The following is a 14,952-nucleotide window of genomic DNA, read 5'->3' on the forward strand; positions in this document are numbered from 1 at the left end:
CCTCCCCCGCCCCTTTGTTCGCGCCTCTGCGCTTGCGCATTACGACAAATCTGGCGCTGTCCCCTTCAGCACCTCGCGGAACCCGCGCCACCCCTCCCCGCGGTGAGCCCCGCGAACCCCCCCGCCTCGAACGTCCCCGCACCCTCTGACCACCCGAACCGACCCTCTCTTCCTCCCGAGGTCATAACCTGCCAGCCCTGGCCTTCCAAAGGAGAATAGTTGCCATAGTAACTCGTGTGGCGTTTTCCTAAAATAGCCAGACCCTCTTCCACCCTGGCCAAGGGCACAAGGTTTGCTTGTGCTTCTCTTCCCCGTCTTCGGGTCATCCCTTCTAAACTCTCGCTCCTGAAAAGGCGGGACGGTAACCTAGGCAGCAAGGAAGTTCTTCCTGGAGTCTGACTTATCCTTCCTCTGCACTCCGGGTGGGTGGTCAGGACAGGACTCTGGGGTCTGAGGTTGGGGATACCGAAGTGCTTAAGATTGCGTTCCCTTGATGTCCCTTCCGTAGTTGGTCTCCTGGCTTCAGGGGGCGGGTCCGGTCTACTCCCGTACAGTGTGGTTTGCGTGGGCGCGTGCTTGTGGGGGCGGGAGCGCGTGTGGCATGTAACAGGTCATGTGGCAGCCTCCGAGGGACACGCGTGGGGTCTGGATCAGGACAGGCGTGTGCAGCTGGACCCTACGTGTGGTTCAGGAGATGATGGACGAGAGAGAACTCAACACGAGTGGGGTGGGGCATCTGAGGGTTTAGGGAACAGAACCGGGGGTTCTTACAGTCTCGCCTTCCTCCGGCGTGAGTCTTAGGTGGTGGCTAGGGGGTTGGCACTCTTTGGGACTCAGGGCCCTGGGGAAGGAGGGAGGTGTGTGGGGGGGATTAGCGTTGCTTGAGCAGAGCGTGGGGAGGGGTGGAGGAGGGACTGGGAGGCGGGCGGGCCTGGAGCAAGCGGGAGCCGTGCTGCTTTCACAGCTGAGCGGGGCCCAGCCTCTCTGCTTCTCTTCCGTTCCAGCTCCGAACGAGCAGCGGTGAGTATTGGGGTGCCTTGGAGGAGGGGTGCGCAGGGGAGGTCCAGGCCCCTGTTGAGCTTCAAGAACCTGTCTGGCAGGGCTGCTGCTTCTGACAGCTTTCCCTACCCTGCTCTGCCACCAGAGGCCCTGTTTTCCTTTATGGCCCCTCCTGGACTGGACAAGAAATGTCATCATACCCCTGGAGCTGGGGGAGAGGAATGTGGTGCAGCCCCCCCATACCCAGACCTGGTTCCTGGTGGGGGGGAGGAGAGGATTTATGTCTCTGATTATGTGCATCTGTGTTTATGATTGTGACGAGGCGGCCTCTGTCTGATACACCTGTCTCTGTGTGCATCAGATGAGAGCCTGTCTATGTATTTGGTACCCCTTTGTGTGTTCCTGTTTGGTGATCTGTGTGTAAAACAATCATGTGCTTTTCTTCCCATTATACACATATTTGTTATGACTGAGTGTATGAGGGTGTGTCTATGAGCAGCACTGCGTGTGTCTGTGTGTACTGGAGGGTGTTGTCTATGAATGTGGTAACTGTATACTCATGTCCTTCTGCATGTGTGTATGAGTTCATATGTGTGCAGGTGCATGTGTGTTCGCATGTACTGAAGTTAGGGGCCGCTTTCCCTCTCACCTCTCCGCTGTCTTCAACACTTGCCCGTCCCTAGGTAACCCCTCTTTTTCCTCCCTCTCCTTCCAAGAAGGCTGGTTTTTCTTTTCTTAAGTGAGCCCCCATAAGCGGGACTATAGGGATCCAGAGCCCTATGATCCAGAAGATGAGGTGCCATGCCCCCACAAGAAAGAGTTCCCAACTGCGCCAGAACTGGACTCAAGGAACTTCTGGATTAGCTTGCTCTTCCTAAAGTGTTGCTCGGGGCTGCCAGAGAGGAGAGGAACTGGAGGCCCACTGGGTGGACAGTCTTTTTCCCCAAGGTTTCCATGGAAGGAGCCCTCAGGGTTAGGATGGGTGATCCCATATTTCCAGGCCTGGCTAGGTCCCTGGACCTTAGAAAGCCCAACCCACCTACCCCTCTCTGTCTATGCCGCCTGGCCTGTTCAACTCCCATACGCCTCCCCCGTGCTCCCCTTCCTCTCTTGCAGGCCTGTCTGAAGAGCATGCAGCCCCCTCACTCCCTGCGTGGCCTGGCCATCCCTGCCCCACCAGCCTGACCCCCGGCCCCAGCATGGCCCAAGGTGCCATGCGCTTCTGTTCAGAAGGCGACTGTGCCATCTCCCCACCACGATGCCCTCGCCGATGGCTCCCCGAAGGCCCAGTGCCCCAAAGCCCCCCAGCCAGCATGTATGGCAGCACAGGATCCCTAATACGAAGAGTGGCAGGAGCAGGTCCTCGAGGCCGGGATCTGGGACGTGTGACAGCACCTTGCACCCCTCTGCGAGGCCCCCCGTCACCCCGTATGGCTCCCTCACGCTGGGGACCCTCTTCACCCACTGGGCAGCCCCCACCGGGGGCACAGAGTTCCGTGGTCATCTTCCGTTTTGTGGAGAAGGCCAGTGTGAGGCCGCTGAATGGCCTACCTGCTTCCGGAGGCCTGAGTCGGAGCTGGGACCTGGGTGGGGTTTCTCCTCCCAGGCCCTCCCCAGTCCTTGGACCTGGCTGCAACCGGAAGTTGCGGCTAGAGGCATCCACATCAGACCCACTCCCAGCTGGAGGAGGCTCTGCTCTTCCTGGCAGCCAGGACCCCTCACGTGGGCCATTGGTCCCATCCCAGATTGGGGCGGATGGTCTTTACTCCTCTCTCCCCAATGGGCTGGGGGGGACCCCTGAGCACCTGACCATGCACTTCCGAGGACCTGCAGATACTGGATTCCTAACCCAGGTACGCAATCTGCCTTGGGCTCCCTGGGGCCCTAGTGCCCCAGTTAAGGGACAAAGCTCAGACCCTGTTGGACTGAGGCTTGTCTCACATTCTCCCAAATCCTTCAATGGCCTAAATCAGCCTTCTTGCCCTCTGTCTCTGTCCCTGCACCTTCATGTCCCATGTGGGTTTCTTTCTGCCACTCCATATTCTTGTGTCCTTGTATGTCTGCCTTTCATTTTGGGGTCCTGTGCCTTTCACTTCCTCTTTGACTCAGGGGGACACCTGGTCCTCCCCCCGGGAAGTCTCCTCTCATGCGCAGAGAATTGCTCGAGCCAAATGGGAGTTCTTCTATGGCTCCCTGGACGCCCCCAGCTCAGGTAAGTCTTGGATTTAGCCCAGGGGAAAAGGGTAGGTAGGGTCTTCTCCACAGCATCCTAGGACTGGCAACGAGGCAGCCTTCAAACCTCCCTCAGGGCTTCCTTGGGTTCCGAGTCAGCACAGTCTCTGCGGGCTTCAGCCTTTCATCTGTGCCATGAGGCTTGGGCTGGGCTCTGGAGGAAGCTGGGTGGCAGAGGGAGGGGATGCTGGACAGCAAGGGTTGTCCCTAGTTGTCCCTAGTCTGCTCTCCTTCATTGGAGATGAAGTCCCACAGACATTTGGAAGAAGTGAAGGGTGGGGCAAACACATGGCGGTTAGATGACGAAAGACTCCAGCCTGTGTGAGGCTGTGGGAAAGCTGCCCATCATAAATGACCTCCTGACCTGGACGTCTGTGCATACAGGTGCTAAACCCCCAGAGCAAGTCCTCCCATCACATGGGGCGGGCTCCAAGCAAGGCTCTGGGGTGGCTGTGGGGCGAGCAGCCAAGTACTCTGAAACAGACCTGGACACGGTACCCCTGAGGTGCTACCGGGAGACCAACATCGACGAGGTGTTGGCGGAGCGGGAGGAGGCTGACTCGGCCATCGAGAGTCAGCCCAGCTCGGAAGGCCCTGCCGGCACTGCCCGCCCCCCTGCCCCACGACCCAGCCCATGCCCTGGCCCTCCTTCCAGCTTGGGCAGTGGCAATGAAGATGAGGCTGGAGGTGACGAGGACGTGGAGGATGAGGTGTTTGAGGCCTCAGAGGGGCCCCGGTGAGTGGGAGGAGCGGGGAGAGGAAAGCAGCTCTGTGTCCTGTCTACTCCAGCAAGAACCTGGGGTAGAGAAGGCAGGCCTGCGAGGACCAGGGCATGGGCAGTATGGGAAGATTCCAGGCAGAGGTCTGAGGTCTGGGAGATTATTAGGAATGTGTGGGCATTGGGCAAACCCAGGAGTCGGGGCAGCCACACGGATGAGGCAGGGTTCTAGATTATCAGTGGCCAGAAGCCAGAGTCAGCCAGCCCGAGGACATGGGAGCCAGCCTGAGGACATGGGAGCCAGCCTGAGGACATGGGAGCCAGCCTGAGGACATGGGAGCCAGCCTGAGGACATGGGAGCATGGGTTAGATCCCGGGTCCTGGCAAGGGAGTGTCAAAGTGTGGGGCTTTTCCTTTCTGTCTCACGCCCTACTGCAGCTTGGAGCCACATCTTCTCCTAAGATGCTGCCAGAAATAGAACAGGGATGGCAGGAGGGAAGCGGATCAGGGGAAAGGAGGAGAAAGGGAGATTAGCAGGGAGAGGGAAGGAGGGACGGGGTAAGCATGGGCAGGACCGGGACACCACAGGCACTGGATTTCATGGGCCCTCTCCCCTCCTGGCTTTCTCTTAGGGGTCTTGGGCCTATGGCAAGGGTATGATAGTCCCTGTGTCAGTCAGCAAGAGTTTATGAAATCCTGCCAAGGCCGGGTTCTGGGAAGCTGATGAGACATTCTCCCTGCCTCTGCAGACCAGGGGACCACATGCCATTCTCTGGGCCTCTCAAGTCACCAGTGCCCTTCCTACCTGGGACCAGCCCTTCAGCGGATGGGCCTGACTCTTTCAGTTGTGTGTTTGAAGCCATCTTGGAGTCACACCGGGCCAAGGGCACCTCCTATAGCAGCCTTGCCTCCCTGGAGGCCCTGGCCTCACCTGGCCCAACCAAGAGCCCCTTCTTCACCTTTGAGATACCTCCCCAGCCCCCAGCTCCCCGGCCTGACCCACCGGCACCTGCCCCACTTGCCCCTCTTGAACCAGATTCTGGTACCAGCTCTGCTGCTGAAGGTCTGCGGACCCAAAGAGGGGTGACAGAAGAGTCAGATGCTGGGACCAAGCTGGCCCCAAGGAGGGAGCTTCCTAGTCCCTCCCACTCTGAGGATAGCCTTGGGCTGGGGGCAGCACCCCTTGGCAGGTGAGTATTTTCTTTTATTGGTCAGCCCTAATCCCAGGCTCCCAAGAATTGCTGATTAAGGGACAGAGCCCCAGAATGAGGAAGTAGTTAATATTCCTGACCAAGAGCGGGTGGTTACCAGATGTCTGTCTTCCTGTTTGGAGGCCTCCTGCCATTGGCCCCCTGCAGCTCCCTCCCTGGGCTCAGATCCAGTGACTGGAGAAGCCATGATTCAGGATGGAAGAATCCCCAGAGAACATCCTCTTTCTCTCCTGGAGGGCTCTCTCCTCCCCAGATAGAGCCTCTCATCCCCACCCAGCCAGACCCACAGGCAAAAGCCCCTCCCTTCCCCTCCCACCACCCGCTCCTCCAGGAGGCTGCTCTAGGAATGTCCTTTCATAGCCTAACCTTTGTGCTCTCCCCTCTGCTGCTACCCTCTCAGTCATGGACGCCATGGCAACAGGAGGAGGTGGCCAGGGAGACTGAGTTGCCTAGCAACCAGGAGTTTCCGGCCTCTGTCTCTGGGGTGACAGGTGGCTTTGCTAGTAGAGCAGCTGGGTGGGGAAGGAAGGAGAGGAAAAGGATGAGGGGTGCACTCTGACCCCCAAAACTGTAACCCCAGGAACTGCTTCTCTGTGGGTAGAAGGGAGCACCGGGGAAGAGTCCTCTGAAAGGCCGGAAATGAAAGGAACAGGAGGGATCCCTCCTGCTCCCAGGTCTTTGCATGACCTCACTGCGCTTCCCATCCATACCTGAGCACCAGTGCACAGGAGTGTGTGTGTGCAGACAGAGGCTGCCTTGAGGGGAAGGGCAGGTGTGGAGATGGGGGACTCTATATCAAAGAACAAACTTGGGTCCCCGGGAGCTTTGGGGAGCAGCCAGGACTCCCATAGCACTGATATGGGTTAGATTTGAGGTAGAACTTCCATTGACAGAAGACAAAGTAGGCAGATTGAGAGGAAGCTATAACCAATCTCCTCCCCTGGAAAAAAGAAAATGACCTTTCCATGTCCCTCCAGCCATTCCCCAACTTCCGGGTCTAGAGCAAAGGGGGGCTCTGGATGATCCCCAGGCTCTGCCCCAGCCCTCAGTTGCTGCTCTACTCTGGCAGTGAACCACCCCTAAGCCAGCTGGTGTCCGACTCAGACTCAGAGCTGGACAGCACAGAGCGGCTGGCCCTGGGAAGCACAGATACCTTGTCCAATGGGCAGAAAGCAGACCTGGAGGCTGCACAGCGCCTGGCCAAGAGGCTGTACCGACTTGATGGCTTCAGGAAGGCCGATGTGGCCCGGCATCTGGGCAAGAAGTAATGCCCCCGGGCTGGGACTGAGGCTGGGGTCAAGGAATGCATCCTCTCCAGTTAATGCCCAAGGCCTCTAGGCAATGCCCAGCTGGCCCCTTCATCCTTCCCCTTGTGACGCCTACCTGTCTGCCCTGCCCACAGCAACGACTTCAGCAAATTGGTGGCTGGCGAGTATCTCAAGTTCTTTGTCTTCACGGGCATGACTCTGGATCAAGCTCTCAGGTGGGTGTCTAACCTCTGCGGATAGTCCTCCCCACCAGACTGTGTGCTTCTAAGTTGTCTGGATATCACTCTTCAGAGACCACGACTTCCCGGTAAGGAGTCTTGAGTGGGGGGTGACATCGTCTTCTTCCCCTAGGGTGTTTCTAAAGGAGCTGGCCTTAATGGGTGAGACCCAGGAGCGGGAGCGTGTACTGGCCCACTTCTCCCAGCGGTACTTCCAGTGCAATCCTGAAGCCCTGTCCTCAGAGGGTGAGCAGCCTGGGAGCAGGATTGTCCCAGCTGGCCACGGGGGCCACACATACACAGGAGCAAGTGCTTGTGCAAGAGGGAATGCATGTACATGTTTGCAGGCGTGTGCACATGCGTCAGGATAAATACAGCTGCATGCATATGGCGCTGTCCACGTGGCAGGCGTGCTGCCAGGTCAAGTGTGTGTTGAGGGGCAGGTGGAGGTGTGTTCGCATGAAGCTGTTCCAGATCTGGCCTCAGTGCTGACTGGCTCTACATATGTGTGTTTGCTTTTGTTTTGAGCATGTTGAGTGTTGGGGGCAGGCAGGGAGCAACCACCCCAGCCACTTGGGGAACGAGGGAGGGGAAACCAGAGATCCGAGGCGGGGCCCTTGCTGAGGAAATGGGCTGCGGGAGAGATGGAATGGGTTCAGAGTTCAGACAGCAAGAAAGTGGAGGCCAGAAGGGCGCAAAAAGGGGTGGGTGATGGACTGAGTGCTGTGGGGAAAACCCCGGGAGGTGGCTAAAGCTGGCAATTTCCTCCTAGACGGTGCTCACACGCTGACCTGTGCCCTCATGCTCCTCAACACAGATCTCCACGGCCACGTGAGTGGGGGCACGGCAAGTGGGCGCCAGAAAACAAAAGAGACTTAAAAGCGTTGGGAAGCTAAGCACCTCCCAACCTCACAGATCTCTGCTTTCCTCCCTTAGAACATTGGGAAGCGCATGACATGTGGGGACTTCATCGGAAACCTGGAGGGCCTCAATGATGGCGGCGACTTCCCCAGGGAGCTGCTCAAGGTTGCGGGGAGGGGAAACTTAGCCTGTAGATATTGCTAGAAGGGACGAACAGGGCGCCTGCCCAGCAGCAGGCTTGCAAGGAAGGGAGGACTGGGACTTGGGACTTGGGTGGCTCTGGCGGCAGGAACCTGGGCTCTAGTGACTCAGCTTGGGGCCCGCCCCCTCGCCCAGCCCCCACAGGCAGGCTCTCACCGCACATGCGCACGCGCATGCAATCCTGAGGCAGGGGAAAGGGGGGCCGGCTCTGGAAAACACGTGAGCAGGCTGTCCTGGACTCTGCGTTTACTCTTTTCGGTCCCTTTCCAGTGTTCACGGAGGGCGGGGGGGGGGGAGGTCTCTGCTAGTGTGTGGGGGTGGGGTGTGCAGGGGACACAAAGACCCTCCTGGCACCACTGCCCAGGAGGGAGCCTAAGGTAGAGGCAAGGGCGCAAAGGTTTCCCCAGGTTCTTGCATCCAGGGCACAACGCTGGGACTAGACACTGCTCTTGTTTGGAAGCAGGTCCTACACCCAGGTGCCAGGAGTGAGACAGGTGCCACGGGGAGGGGCCGTCCCACCCTGTCTCGCAGCTCCCTCCTCCCCATGAGGGAGAAGGCCTGGGCTAACTTGAAGAAGGGGGTTTCTGGGCCACTCTATACATGTGACCACACGGGACAGGTCCGGGATTGGGTATATTGGGCACCTGAATTTGAGCATGTATCTGAGTGTGCGCGTCTGCTGTGAGCTGAGATGCCGATGAATTGGGGTGTTTACCAGAGTTGTGTGTGTTTGACAACTGTGCTTGAATCAAGGGACCTGTGTGACTTGGGGTGTTTGTGCTTTGGGTGTAGTTTGGGCATTTGTGTGTGATGCAGCATGGCATGCATCTTCCAGTTGGCTGTCTGATTTGACAGTAGAGGGTGTTTATAGCTGTAGACGGTTCCTTTTGAGGTGTACATCTGTAACTTTGGGTGAATGGGAATCAATGCATCTGGCAAGTTGCTATGTCTGACTTCGTGGCATATGGACTTGGCTTGGACATTGGGGTATCGGCTTATGGGTTGGACGAGGTCGCGGCTGTTCGAAGGCCGCCCCGCAAGTCTCATTGGAGGGTAGAGGGTAGGGGAACGGGCCGACCGGTCCCCTCAGTCCTCAAATCCTGACAAGCTGAAGGGTGCTCCGGACGCCGCTCGCAGCCGCCTCTCGTGCGCGCGGGCTCGGCCCCCTGGCGAGCCCCCACGCATGCGCCCCCGCTCGCCGCCGGCCCTCCCCACGGCGCCGGGCTCGCGCCGTGCTGCTCCGTAGCGCGACGTCCCCGCCCCAGCTCGCGCCCTCCCCTCCCGCCGGCGCCCCCTCCTTCTGCGGAGCTGCGGAGCCCACAGCGCCGCCGCCGAGCACTAGGTGCGTCGGTGGGAGCCGGCGGGCTCGGGCCGGGCGCTCGCGCCGGCAATCGGGGAGCCGTCCGCGGCCGTCCGGGCGAGCCGGGGCCGAGGACGGGCGGGGGCATGGCCGGGGGCCGCGGCGCGGCGGCCGGGCCAGCATGATCGGCGTCAACAGCATCCACAGCAGCGCCGGGCGGCTGCGCTCGCGCTCGCTCTGCTCGGTGCGCTACGGGCGCACCCACCGCGGCGCGGAGACCCTGTGCTACGGCTGGCCGCAGCGCTCGCGCAGTCTCAAGCCCGTGCTCTACACCGACCTGGTGGTCAGCCGCCTGCAGAGCCGCAAGAAGAAAAAGGCGGTGAGGGCGTGGGGCCCGCGGCCCACGCCAGGCCGGGCGGCGAGTGAGGGGGCGGCTTGAGGGAGGTGCTGAGGGCAGGAGAGCGAGCATGGGTGGGGGCGAAGGAGTTCAGGGAGCCCAACAGGGATAGAATTCCTGGGCATGGGTTGTGGGGGTGGGCCAAGGTGGACCTTCCTCACCAGCCACAGAATTCTGGGTGAGCAGGGTTTTCTAGATGGGAGTCTACATAGGACTCTGTGACGGGGTTCGGGACCTTCAGAGGAAGGAAGGTGTGGTTGTGGGCCCAGGTAGTCTTGAGGGGGACAAGATGAAGACCTAGAAGGCTGGAGACAAGGTTGCGGCTTGCATCTTGGTGGTTACTCCAGCCTCCTGGCTGCATAGTTGAGGAGTGAAGGGTCCAAGGTCTGAGCCCTGCTGGGTTTGGCCCAGGTGTGTTGAGAGCTGTGTGTTGATTAGCCTCGGTTGTGTCATGCGAGGTGGAGGCTTTGGGGTTCACCTACCTGCGGACAGGATGTGCAGGCATGGAGTGCCTGGATAGCCTGTGGCTGGGCATGGCTATGAGAATCTCGGAATGGAGCCTGTGGTGTCTTGGGAGAATGAGGGGGTGCTGTGTCCCAGCACCAGGAAGGCACCGACGTCACCGCTGCACCCAACTCACGCGCAGGCAGCATCACAGCCCCACAGCAAAACACGCACATGCTGGGGACACACCCACTCACAGAAGGCTGGCAGAAGCACCCCCACAGTTGGAATCGCTGGTATATTCTGAGCCGTCCTCAAGGACAGGGGTCTTGTACACGACTTCTGAAGGCCATTCTGTCTTTTGACACTGCACAACCCTCAGATGCTCCCAGGGCAACTGTACAGAGGGGAAGTTACTGACTCAGGACCCACAGTTTGGGGTAGACAGTGACTGGAAGCTGAGACTCTACAATTGTATGAAATATGGCTGTGGGTAGAGAGAGCACTGAGCTCCTTGGTATCTGGTTCGATGGTGCTATTGGAGTTGGGTGAAGGCTCACACTTTGTTCGGCAGTTGGGATCCAAAGAGGGGGAACACTCTATCACAGAGCCTTAGTTTCCCCATTTGCTTTGTGTGGGTTTACGCTGTGGAATCGGACCAGAGCACATGGTTGGAGGAAGGAGGATTTCTTTGGCTGGTCTCTGATTCCATTTAGGGCTGTGCGTCCCCTACCGGGCTCTGAGCAGGAGAACCCCTTAATAACAGATAATAATAGCCACCAGCAGTTACTATGCACCAGCAGTGGGCCAGGGTTTCCCGTGCTGACTAGCCAGTTGCCCCCACGTGTTGCTATGCGTGCTCTCCCTCTGGAAACCATGGAGACAGCCCCGGTCTCGGTGCTGTGTCCCACAGCCCGGGTGTGGTCATCATGTCCCTCCTCGTAGTTCTGTCTTCTCTCCCAAGCTAGGAGGAAAGGTTCTGAGCTCTGACATGGGGTACTTGTTGTACCTCCCCACAGGATTAAAACACCCCTTGATTTGTTTCTCTCCAGGCCTTGTACAGCTCCATCAAGAATGAAAAATTGCAGTGGGCCATGTGAGTAGTGGGGCTGTTTGGTAAGGGTTAGGATTAGCGTTGGGGTTAGAGGAAGGGGGAGCCCAGGGGCACCAGAGAACTGGGGTGTGGGTACAGGGAGCGGGTGGAAGCTAAGAAGCAGGAAGGCTACCTCACTTCCTTCTTTGGAAATGCTTGCCTAGACTTGGGGTCTGTCTTGTGTCTAGCTCTGTTGTTATGACAAGCTGGGTTGGCACAGTGGGGTGTGTGTGTGTGTGCTGAAATGGAGGAGGCCCCTGGCAGCCAACGAGGAAGCGGGCCAGCTCTGGGAGTGCTAGAGTTACCTTGGAATGTCAAGAACAAGGATACTGTTTTCGTCCTTGTCTTGGAAGTGTTCTGTCTTTGGGGCCCCAGGCTGAGAGAGCCCTTGCTTTAACGCCAGTGGACACCACACTTGCTGCTCTCTGGGAGTCCAGTCATGGCTCAGCTTACACAGAAGCTTCTGGTTGTAGGGACAGCTCTGAAGAGCAGGGCTTGGGACCAGTGTGCAGGAAGGGAGGAGGACGCCAAGGAAGCCTCTGTGGAGGCGAGCCTTGAAGTCCGCAGGGCCCTGTAGGATACGAAGGGGGGCTGGTATTGGGAAGACAGAGGTGTGACTGAAGTCATTGTGGAAGTGGGGGTCAAGGCCGGTGGCCTGGCCAGGATGGTTGGAAAGGAGAGTGGGGGAGCGAATTAATGACATGCAGGAGGCAATGGGGCGTTTGGAAATTCTTGAGCAAGTCAACAAGAGAGTCCGATTTTTCTGACGGGACTTATGAGCAAAGACGTTGAGGGCACTAAGAGGTCACCTTTTCCCTTTGGATTCTGAGACAGGGCCTCACACCACGTCTCAGGCTGGCTTGACAGCCCTGTCTTAACCTCCCCAGTGGTGGGATTACAGGCATGGGCTACCAGGCTCTGCCCATCTCTGCCTTCCGGCAGCAGTAACCAGAAACTGTGAGCAGTCTGCTGTTAGGTGTGGTTGGGACAGAGCTGAGTCACACGTGTCTGTCCAGAAGAAAAGTGTCAGAATTGAGTGTGTGCGGACCCAGACGATGGGAGGGGGAGGAGGGTCCAGGCGTGGTTCTTCCGGAAGGAGGACATCCGAGGGAGGGGCCAGACCTGCAGCCTGGGGAAGCCCTACTGAGAGACAGTAGAGACTTCAGTTGAGGGGAGTCCCTGGCAGCCTCTCATCACTAAAGAGGAGCATTCTAGGCCAGAAGCTTGGGCTGAAGGTGTGTGGCTGTGTGTAGGGCTGAAGGTGTGTGGCTGCAAGCCAGTGCTTTGAAGTAATCACACCTGCAGAGACGAGGAGGAGCTGAGACGGTCGCTGTCTGAGTTGGCCGACCCTAACCCCAAGGTCATCAAGAGGGTCAGCGGGGGCAGTGGCAGCAGCTCCAGCCCTTTCCTGGACCTGACTCCTGAGCCTGGGGCTGCTGTCTACAAGCACGGAGCCCTGGTTCGAAAGGTGCACGCGGACCCTGACTGCAGAAAGAGTACGTGGCTGTGCAGGGGACTGGGGGCTGGGGGGTGGCCTTCCTCAGGCCATGCTGACCTGCCTTTCCTCCCTAGCACCTCGAGGGAAGCGTGGCTGGAAGAGCTTCCACGGGGTTCTCAAGGGCATGATCCTCTATCTGCAGAAGGTGCGGGGCCAGGAGTGGGGTGGCGGGGCTGGCTTGGCCAAGGGGAGTAGGTGGCTGAGATGGCCAGGCCTGGCCGGGGCAGGACAAGATGGGCACCCCCGTAGGAGGAGTACCAGCCTGGGAAGGCTCTTTCCGAGGCAGAGCTGAAGAATGCCATCAGCATCCACCATGCCCTGGCCACACGAGCCAGTGATTACAGCAAGAGGCCACACGTCTTCTACCTGCGCACTGCTGACTGGCGGGTCTTCCTCTTCCAGGCCCCGTGAGTGTCCTCCTCTTACCCACTCTAGACCCTGTCCCTTGGTTCCCTTTTCCTTCTGAGACCACACTCCACAGCTCGGTTAGTTGTGCAGTATGCAGAAGGTCCTGGGTTCAGATCCCAGCCCTGTGGATGCCAGACCTGGTAATGCATGCTTATAATCCCAGCACTGAGGAGGTGGAGGCAAAAAGGTCAGAAGTTCAAGGTCATCCTTGACAACACAGCCAGTTTGAGCCTAGCCTGGGATACTTGAGACTGTCTCGATGAATGAATAAACTAATAAATAAGACCACACTCCGGGTTGGGACTGGCACTCCTGGACAGGAACCTGGGGTCCCTGTGCTGTCTCCCTAGGAGCCTGGAGCAGATGCAGTCCTGGATCACTCGCATCAATGTGGTGGCTGCCATGTTCTCTGCACCCCCCTTCCCAGCTGCCGTTAGTTCCCAGAAGAAATTCAGCCGTCCTCTGCTTCCCAGTGCCGCCACCCGCCTATCCCAGGTAGTCCCAAATCCCTCGGCCGCCTGTTGACGGTGGGATGGAACAGGTCAGGGTGTTAAGCTGTACTCCAGGCTGCATGTGATTAGCTGTGTAGCACAGCCCTACATGGGTCATAGGAGGGGGGGCATAGTGGTGATGGACATGTAGCCCCTTGTTAGTTTGCACCAAGGGCCTGTAGACTGGTGACTCTGACCGGGCATCGCTGGCTGTTAGGAGGAGCAGGTGAGGACCCATGAGGCCAAGATGAAGGCCATGGCAAGCGAACTCCGCGAGCACCGGGCTGCACACCTGGGAAAGAAGGCCCGAGGCAAGGAGGCTGATGAGCAGCGGCAGAAGGAGGCTTACCTGGAGTTCGAGGTGAGCCTCCCTGCCTCATGTCTTGGTGACCCCCACGTAGGACACCAGGCATGGGCTAAGAGCATGGCATCAAAGCATGAGACCCAGCCAGGTAACTGGCAGATTGCCTAGTCTGCAAGTAATTTTCTCTTCTGGGGATCAAGTCTAAGTCCCATACCCACTAGGGTCAAGTGACATGTCTGTTACATATTCCATGCTGCCAGCCCTGTAAAGGCTACAGAAAGGCTGTCATTACAGGTGGTTCTAAGAGTCTGGGGAGGGTCATCAAGACCTCTCAAAGATGTCTTGTAGGACCCAGCATCTCTTGGATGGTAGGTGGGTGGGGTGGGTCAGAAGAGGGGGCAGGCTTTGATCACTTCTGGTCTTCTGCCTCAGAAATCCCGCTATGGCACCTATGCGGCGCTGCTTCGAGTCAAGATGAAGGCAGCCAGCGAGGAGCTGGATGCCGTAGAGGCAGCACTGGCCCAGGCCGGGAGCACGGAGGACGGATGCCCTCCACCTCACTCCAGTCCTTCCCTGCAGCCCAACCCCAACCCCACCAGCCAGACCCGGGCTCAGCGTTCTGGCTCGGAAGCCCGGGCTGGGGCAGGCAGTTCAAGGCCAAAGCCCTGAGCAGGGAACAGGAGCAATGGGGGCGGTGCCCGCTGGGCACCTGCATGATGACACAGCCCTGCCCGAGCTCAGCTAGCCTCGGGCCACCCACGAGGGCCTCCTGGCCCAGGGCCCGACCGCGCCGGACGCGGTGTCCGGGGCAGGGCAGGGCTGAGCCGGGCCTCAGAGCCCAGGCTAAGGGCCTCTCAGAGACCCCCTTTTTTGTGATAATGTTTTGCACTTTTTCGTACAGGAAGGGTGGGTAGGGTGGGAGGGGCCCATGCCCCTCATTTTTGATTGGGGTTTTCTTTTGTTTTCCTTTCATGGGGGGAGGCCTGATAAAGTTTCCGCTCTCTGCTGAGACCGCCCACCCTGACACCAGCAGTACCCTTCATCCTGGGGCCTGGCTCAGACAGAGGCCAGGAGTTGGGGCTGAGCTGGTCCCCGTCTTTCTCCCCAAGGGCTCACCTCTCTCTTCAGAGACAGGAAGGGCGTCCACATTGAGGTCCCATCCACAGGTGGGGCTCCCCTCCTTTGGTGGGCCCCGCCCTTTGTATAGCCTCCACCCTCATTAAAACTGCTCTGAATTGCTGGCTGGGTATCCTCTCCTCGCACTCAGGGGCAGGGATGGGCATCACATTGGGGTTGCCGTACCGTAAGC

At 58.7% G+C, this 14,952-nt stretch overlaps 1 protein-coding gene across 5 annotated transcripts; it reads left to right on the plus strand.

Moving 5' to 3' along the window:
* The first annotated feature begins 1 nt into the window (after nt 1).
* Psd (pleckstrin and Sec7 domain containing) lies at nt 2-14,882 on the plus strand. Of its 5 annotated transcripts, none has more exons than XM_005063505.4 (18): nt 2-102; nt 965-1,020; nt 2,116-2,852; nt 3,109-3,211; nt 3,616-3,967; nt 4,699-5,139; nt 6,230-6,424; nt 6,563-6,643; nt 6,780-6,892; nt 7,419-7,477; nt 7,583-7,672; nt 10,902-10,945; nt 12,248-12,438; nt 12,515-12,585; nt 12,690-12,847; nt 13,199-13,343; nt 13,557-13,700; nt 14,076-14,882. In XM_005063505.4, exons 3-18 carry the CDS (start codon nt 2,199-2,201, stop codon nt 14,310-14,312), a joined length of 3,078 nt encoding a protein of 1,025 aa, XP_005063562.1. In that variant the 5' UTR covers nt 2-102; nt 965-1,020; nt 2,116-2,198; the 3' UTR covers nt 14,313-14,882. The 5 variants fall into 5 exon arrangements, with proteins under 5 accessions (XP_005063562.1, XP_012968530.1, XP_040599546.1 ...); XM_013113076.3 differs by lacking the exon at nt 2-102 and adding an exon at nt 126-422; XM_013113073.3 differs by lacking the exon at nt 2-102 and adding an exon at nt 491-790.
* The last annotated feature ends 70 nt before the right edge of the window (nt 14,883-14,952 follow it).

The sequence above is a fragment of the Mesocricetus auratus genome, unplaced genomic scaffold (assembly GCF_017639785.1).
Source record: "Mesocricetus auratus isolate SY011 unplaced genomic scaffold, BCM_Maur_2.0 Super-Scaffold_4256, whole genome shotgun sequence".
NCBI lineage: Eukaryota > Metazoa > Chordata > Mammalia > Rodentia > Cricetidae > Mesocricetus > Mesocricetus auratus.

Bases quoted from the DNA above. Each gene is read 5' to 3' on its own strand.
- Psd (XM_005063505.4), top strand. From the start codon at position 2,199: ATGGCCCAAGGTGCCATGCGCTTCTGTTCAGAAGGCGACTGTGCCATC. The intron at 2,853-3,108 runs GTACGCAATCTG...TCTTTGACTCAG, and splicing joins ATACTGGATTCCTAACCCAG to GGGGACACCTGGTCCTCCCC. The intron at 5,140-6,229 runs GTGAGTATTTTC...CTACTCTGGCAG, and splicing joins GGGGCAGCACCCCTTGGCAG to TGAACCACCCCTAAGCCAGC.